Raw genomic sequence first — 7,927 nt, 5'->3', positions numbered from 1 at the left:
TTAATAAAAACATCAAAACAATTGGGGAAGAAGGAATGAACCTGATAGAAATATTTGCTAAAGCCTATAAAGGAAATGTGAGCGGAAAACTGATCTCTAGGATTTATTCAGCTTTACAGAAGGACAGGGGTTTCTCCACAATGTATATTAAATCGAGGTGGGAAAAAGACGCTAACATACAGATATCTGAAGATGATTGGCTGAATATTTGCAAGACAATGTCCACTACTTCTAGTTCAGATCTGTGGAGGGAATTCGTTTGGAAAAATACCCTAAGATTCTTTACAACTCCCAGAATCAAAAGTTTACAGACCAATAATCCAGCTCAAGGACGATGTTGGAGAGAATGTGATAATGTGGCTGCTGGTCATTTTCACATATTCTGGGAATGTCCCACAATTTCTTCTTATTGGGAAAACATTATAGCAGCAATTAATTCAATATTCAATTTGCAGCTTGGTCCCAGTTTCGGTGTTGTATATTTGGGAAACATACCAACTGAGATAAATAAACAAGACAGATATCTATTACAAATCTTATTGGCAAGTAATTGTGTTAATAATATTTTCTTGTCATTTCATGTGACGTAATGTGAGTAAATGTGATACAACTTCATTTCTACAATAACATGTAACATGTAAACGAGGACACGTCCACACGGAAACGGGTTCTCGTAAAGGGTTTAGGTTTATGAAAGAAAGTCGGTAGATGTGTCGCTTTTTAAAAAGAAAATGTAAAAAAGTGAGCAGGGTCTGTAATCAGAGGCGATTCTAGAGTCTGTAGGGGCCCTAAGCAAAAATTCCCAGGGGGCCCTTCCTTCCAACCAGTGTTCATCACCATTATGTTAGAAAAACTCTGACACCAGAGTTCAAAATTATGAACCAACATGGAAAAACCTTGTATGTCAAAATATAAATGTAAAGAACAATAAAATACTGTAAATAACTGACAACAACATATAAACTGAGTAATAAAGATATGCATTACACTGTAAATAATCCTCTTCATTTCCCAACTTGCAGAACGATAACTTCACACAGGTTAAAGTGAGGTGGGGCCCCTTTAGGGGGGGTTTCCTACTGAGATGTTATTGTTGTTTAAGGGGGACGGGGAGGCGGCTGCTCACTGCACATTTTACTAAAAACAGCCCTCGGGCTCCGAGTGTCGGGGGGCCCCCTATCAGCTCGGGGCCCCAAGCAGTTGCCTGCCTTACCTGTTCACAAACTGCGCCTCTGTCTGTACTAGTCTCTAAATATTAACACATACATTTCAACAGACATTATTTCTCTTTCTTTCCTCTGTCTCAGTAATTATAATATATCTGTAATGTGTGAAACATTTTCCATGTGGACGTGGTCTTAAAGCACGCAGGTAAAACCAAAGCCTGTTCAAAGTGATGTCACGACGTCATGGCCTAAGTATTCGTTTCATCAGATGTGGTAGATGACCATAAGTGTCTTACACCTGTTGAGAGAAGACGACAGAGGAGAAGAGTCAGAGTCACAGCAGTGAGTCAGTGAAGCAGCAGAGACTTCAGTCCAGTTCAGAGCTGATTCATGTTCATCACTTTACTTTACATTCACTCATTGTTGACATGACGTCATCATAAAGTCACTGTCTCTCTGTGTCCAATCATGAAGTCTGTCTCTATTCTGCTCTCACAGCTTCACTGAGGAAACACTGGATCTTTGCTCTGACTGTGATTAAGTACAACACTGACTCTACTGACCTCACAGTCTGTAGTCTGTAGTCTGGACTCTGCACAAGATCAAACAGAGGCTTCACGTCTGAATCCTCCAGATCATCGTTCCCACTCAGGTCCAGTTCTCTCAGGTGAGAGGAGTTTGACTTCAGAACTGAGGCCAGAGAAGAACAGCTGATCTCTGACAAACCGCAGTTTATCAACCTGAATAAAGAATAAAAGATGAGACTTTAGACAACGACTGTGTGAGAGAGAGTGTGTGTGTGTGTGTGTGTAAGAGAGAGAGAGAGTATGTGTGTGAGAGTGAGTGAGTGTGTGTGTGTGAGAGAGTGAGTGTGTGTGTGAATCAAATGAGTTTAATGTTAATAAAATGAAAGTTTAAAAAAACAACAGCAGCTTCAGTCAGTGAACTCACCTCAGAGTCTCGAGTCTACAATGTGGACTCTTCAGTCCAGAACACAGCAGCTTCACTCCTGAATCCTTCAGATTGTTGTTGTGACTCAGGTCCAGTTCTCTCAGGTGAGAGGAGTTTGACTTCAGAGCTGCGATCACAGGAGAACAGCTGATCTCTGACAAACTGCAGAAACTCAACCTGAATAAAGAATAAAAGATGAGAAGTTACTGGTTGAAAACAGTCAGTGTTTGATCATGTGTTCAGAGCAGAGACCACGACTTCACACTGAGTCTCTGAGAGTTCACAATAATCCAGTCTGTGATTATAGAAAAATATCATATGTTGACATTTTCATGTTGTGTTTGACATGAAACATCTTTCATGGAGTCACAGTGAGGTGTCCATCATGTCCACAGTCTGAGTGTGAGGTTGAACACACCTGGGACCTGGACTCATGTTAAACTCACAAATCAAAGTCACATGAAGAGAAAGTTAACAATGAAACATTAACAGTAAATTTACTAAATAAAGCTGATAAATCTGCATCATTTAAAACATGAAAAACAACACAGCTGACTCACAAAGTGAGAAGAATGAGAAGAAGATTTGATCAACCATCACTGATTGATGATGTTTTTGATCATGTCTGAATGATGTTGATGCTTCTGTCAGGTGAGATGTTCTTCGTGTTCATCTCCTTCAGGTTCTTGATGATTCTCTGGATAATTTTTGGACTGTTCTGAGTCTGACCCAGCAGACCTCCTAAGAGTCTCTGGTTGGACTTCAGACAGAGTCCATGAAGGAAGCGAACAAACAGGTCCAGGTGACCATTTTTACTTAGAAGTGATTTCTTCATGGCTGGTTTCAGGAAGACGTCCAGAGGAGAGTAATAATCATCATCATAATCTTGTACGAAGAAGTCACGCAGTCGTTCCTCTGTCTTCAATCTGGCATAGTAGACTGCAGCCAGAAACTCCTGAACGCTCAGATGAACAAAGCAGTAGACTGTTTTCTTGAAGATCACACTCTCTCTTCTGAAGATTTCTGTACAAACTCCTGAGTAAACCGAGGCCTCTGTCACACTGAGACCACACCGGTCCAGGTCTTCTTGGTAGAACATGATGTCTCCTGTCTGCAGATGTTCAAAGGCCAGCCTCCCCAGCTTCAGAAGAACGTCCCTGTCGGCCTCCATCAGCTCCTGTGGACTCGTCTCACGTCCTTCCTCGTACTTGTTCTTCTTCCTCTTTGTCTGAACCAGCAGGAAGTGTGAGTACAGGTCTGTCAGGGTCTTGGGCAGCTCTCCTCTCTGCTCTGTGGTCAACATGTGCTCTAGCACTGTAGCACTGATCCAGCAGAAGACTGGGATTTGACACATGATGTGGAGGCTCCTGGACGTCTTGATGTGTGAGATGATTCTTCTGGACAGATCTTTAGTTCTGGATCTCTTCCTGAAGTACTCGTCCTTCTGGTCATCAGTGAAGCCTCGTACTTCTGTTACCCTGTCAACACATGTAGGAGGGATCTGATTGGCCGCTGCAGGTCGAGAAGTTATCCAGATGAGAGCTGAGGGAAGCAGATTCCCCTGGATGAGGTTGGTCAGCAGCACGTTGACTGATGACCTGTGTGTGACGTCAGAAACCAGCGTCCTGCTGTTGAAGTCCAGTGAGAGTCTGCTTTCATCCAGGCCGTCAAAGATGAACAAAGGTTTACAGACAGCGAGATTCTCTGCTCTGACCTTCTCTAATGTTGGATGGAAAACATGGAGCAGAGTGAGAAGACTGTGCTGCTGATCTGTGATCAGGTTCAGCTCCCTGAACGAAAGCAGAATCAGCAGATTCACATCCTGGTTTTCCAAACCCTCGGCCCAGTCCAGAGTGAACTTCTGCACCGAGAAGGTTTTTCCAACACCAGCGACGCCGTTGGTCAGGACCACTCTGATGCGCCCCTGCTGGTCAGGTAAGGCTTTAAAGATGTGGCAGCACTTGATGGGAGTGTCCTGGATCATCTTCTTCTTGGAGGTGGTCTCCAGCTGCATCACCTCATGTTGAGTATTGACCTCTTCACTCTGTCCCTCTGTGATGTAGAGCTCAGTGAAGATCCTGTTCAGGAGGGTTCTACTTCCTCTTCCGTCAATTCCTTCAGTCACATGTTCAAATCTCCACCTCAGACTGATCTTATGTTCATCTAGAACCTCCTGCAGACCAACATCTGCTGAAAGACAAGAGACAAAGTCAGACTGAAGAAAGAATCTGAGCAGCTGAGGATTATTTTCATCTTTTTCTGTGACGTTGTTGTTGTTTTATGTTGTTTGTTGTCAAATGAAAAACTACAGTCATTTTCAGTGTAATGACTTGAATAACTTTATTGTGAAAGACTGAATCATTCTAGAATAACTGAGATGATTGTGAAGGAAAGAGAATCATCTGCATACAAGAGAACAATAATGATAGAAAGGCAGGAAAATGAGGGTAAACCTTCCTTTCTTCAACCTGCAGGGGGCAGCAGAGAGTTAAACTCCATCATCTTCATGATCACGACTAACATTTTTAACTTTGAAACATTTTTCTCCTGTTTTTCCATTTCTAAAGTCTGCTCGTGCTGATGGGAGCTGCTCTCCTTAAGAGTCTTACCCTGTGGTCCATGTCCTGTCCTGGGTCTTTGTCCACACTGAGGACAGCAGGAGTCTCCTGGTGGACCAGACTGGTCCCAGTATGAGGAGATGCAGCGTCTGCAGAACCAGTGACCACAGCTGGTGGAGACTGGATCCTTCAGGACGTCCTGACACAGAGGACAGCAGGACGTCTGCTTGTCCACAGGAACAGCAAACTTGTCTCTGTGAAGACATTTCTTTATTACTAACATGTCAGGGACAGGTGGACATGTCTCTGTGAAGACATTTTTTTATTACTAACATGTCAGGGACAGGTGGACATGTGTCTGTGAAGACATTTCTTTATTACTAACATGTCAGGGACAGGTGGACATGTGTCTGTGAAGACATTTCTTTATTACGAACATGTCAGGGACAGGTGGACATGTCTCTGTGAAGACATTTTTTTATTACTAACATGTCAGGGACAGGTGGACATGTGTCTGTGAAGACATTTCTTTATTACTAACATGTCAGGGACAGGTGGACATGCGTCTGTGAAGACATTTCTTTATTACTAACATGTCAGGGACAGGTGGACATGTGTCTGTGAGGACATTTCTTTATTACGAACATGTCAGGGACAGGTGGACATGTGTCTGTGAAGACATTTCTTTATTACTAACATGTCAGGGACAGGTGGACATGTGTCTGTGAGGACATTTCTTTATTACGAACATGTCAGGGACAGGTGGACATGTGTCTGTGAAGACATTTCTTTATTACTAACATGTCAGGGACAGGTGGACATGTGTCTGTGAAGACATTTCTTTATTACTAACATGTCAGGGACAGGTGGACATGTGTCTGTGAGGACATTTCTTTATTACTAACATGTCAGGGACAGGTGGACATGTGTGTGGCTGAGACAGGGAATGACAACCCTTGTTTGTTGACTGAAGTTAATTAACCAAGTTGAGCTCAGGGACAGGTGGACACGAGACAAACGTGTCCTCTGATCTGAGACACTTTATTGTCTTACAGTTTTGTCTCACCATGTTGTGTGTGTGTGTGTGTGTGTGTGTGTCTTTGTGAGGACACAAAGATTTTGGTTGTGAATCTACACTTTTATAAGTCTGACTTCTTCACAGGACAAACTGTCTCTTACTTTGTCTCTGAGGCTCCAGGTTCATGACTGAAGTTAATATATTTTTCCATAGACTCATCACTCTTCACAGACAGACAGCTGGGTCCTGGAGTCTCTGCTCTCTGGTTGTGACGTCTGCAAAAACAAACAGGGTTTTATATAGTTTAACCTCTTCTTCCCTGACCCTCTTTTTGGAGTCCCTGCTCAAAAATGACATGCCCAAATTAACAGAGTAAATATCTGCAGTTAGAAGCTCTATGTGGATTATATTGGTATCAAAATAAAGATAACACTTGTGAGATTCACTGTAGATGCCACTGTATCAGAGTAAATGCAGATGGAACACAGCATAATTGAAGGATTTTTTCCCCCTCGCCTCAAAAAATGTTGCACTTTTAAGTAAATATCAGCTTTAAAATATGCAGTAGGAGCTTAAAAACACATGGAGGTCATGTAACAACACGTGGACATGAGCTGTGCAAAGTCTGATGCTCCTGAAGTGAAGCAGAGTAAAATGACAGAGGTGTTAGTAAAGAGATGTCTCTGCGTTCTCTCGTTTGGCACAATCTGTGCCATTTCTGATTTTTTTAGGTACCAACTTATTAAAAAAACATTTAATTTTATTTACATGTCACTATTGGTCTAAAAAGAACTTGTTTTGAATAAAAAAAGAAAACCTCCCTGTGCGGAGCGTAATCACAACTCTGTGACTCTGCAGCATGTTCAGTTACACAGCGCCACAGCAGTGGCTGACATTAGCTAATTTGGGTGATTGACAGCTCATTTTAAACTTCTAAACCAAGAGAATCAGGCCTCTGTCTCCAAATGCATGTGAATCACTTCATTAGCGAGTCAAAAGAACATAAATGCATATGACGCATTTGTGCGGACATGAACATACCTGAACACAACACGAGGCTGTTACTTACACATCAGCAGAAAACATAGATAAAAACATTATTTTCATGTATTTTATTTTTAGCATTTGTGTTTAACACACAACCAAGTCTGTTGTTGTATTGTTCTAAGTTTCCTCATAATAACAGTTTTTATGACAGTTGGTCAAACGAATGATCTGCTGCTAACACGACACGAATTATAAAAGGCTGACTGACACATCACTGGTTAAACACATCATCACCTCAGCTTTGGTCAAAATAAACACTTCATTCACTAAATAAACGACGTCTAAATGACGACTTTTTCTAACGGAGTCAGGTGGTTTTAGTAAGTGCGTCACAGGCTTTTTTTTTAATCAAAACGATAGAAAACATGATCCTACTTTACTACTTGACGGTTTAAACACACTTAGGATGTGTAAAATTATGTGTAATTCATGTTACCATCATTGTTTTAACGTCAAAAACTAAATTAATGTACTTACTTTGGATTATTTGCTGTTGTTCGCTCTAAAAATTGCTGTCTCATTTTCGACCGTCGGCGCTTCCGGGTTTATTTCCGGGTTGAGCCCATAGAGCACGCGCAGTAGTGTGACTCCCATGATGCCTCTCGAGCACTCGCTCGTCCTCCCGGCTCTCGTCGGTGCTGTCGCTAAATAAATAAACCAAACCCCTGTGTTAAAATAGAGATTTTAGAAACTTACGTTACTAAATGTTGGAGTTTAACTCACATTCTCTGTGATTTTAGGTCTTTTATAAGTGATCTAAAGTTCGGCATAGTTCTGGGATATATTGAGAACCCACCAGTTAAAAACATAAATCAGCTGCTCGTCATCAAATGGATTCAGAAGAAACCACTCGACTGCTCTGGCTTTAACTGAGTCAGTGGAAATAATCACTGATGCACTTGACCAAAAACTACATTCAATAGGAATCTTTATAGATCTGAAAAAGGCATTTGACACCATTAACCATGAGATCTTGTTAGCTAAACTATACACAACATAAATAAACTATAAGACACTTAAAAAGTAAGCTGGTTAAAAGTAAAGGAAAAAAGAAAAAAGAAAAATATATATATATTTGTTACCTTTTTCTTTGACTGACCAGTTTTCTGTTGTTGGGGGACAATGGTTCATGGTCATAATTTGTTACAAAATAATTAAATAATTACAATGAGTTCATATTTATTTAT

At 41.3% G+C, this 7,927-nt stretch overlaps 1 protein-coding gene across 1 annotated transcript; it reads right to left on the bottom strand.

Annotated features, from left to right (window-relative positions):
• Nucleotides 1-551: 551 nt before the first annotated feature.
• On the bottom strand, nt 552-7,253 carry LOC310931229 (protein NLRC3-like). Its single transcript, XM_083894339.1, has 7 exons — nt 7,218-7,253; nt 5,855-5,968; nt 4,727-4,929; nt 2,746-4,307; nt 2,118-2,308; nt 1,730-1,906; nt 552-1,464 (listed from the first exon to the last, which is right to left on the bottom strand). The coding sequence occupies exons 2-7, from the start codon at nt 5,902-5,904 to the stop codon at nt 1,431-1,433; spliced, it is 2,217 nt and encodes a 738-aa protein (XP_083750465.1). The 5' UTR covers nt 5,905-5,968; nt 7,218-7,253; the 3' UTR covers nt 552-1,430.
• Between the last annotated feature and the right edge of the window lie 674 nt (nt 7,254-7,927).

The sequence above is a fragment of the Microchirus variegatus genome (assembly GCF_963457635.1).
Source record: "Microchirus variegatus genome assembly, chromosome: 8".
Classification (NCBI taxonomy): domain Eukaryota; kingdom Metazoa; phylum Chordata; class Actinopteri; order Pleuronectiformes; family Soleidae; genus Microchirus; species Microchirus variegatus.
The sequence above is the reverse complement of the archived record's forward strand: the minus strand, read 5'-3'. Positions and strand labels throughout refer to the sequence as shown.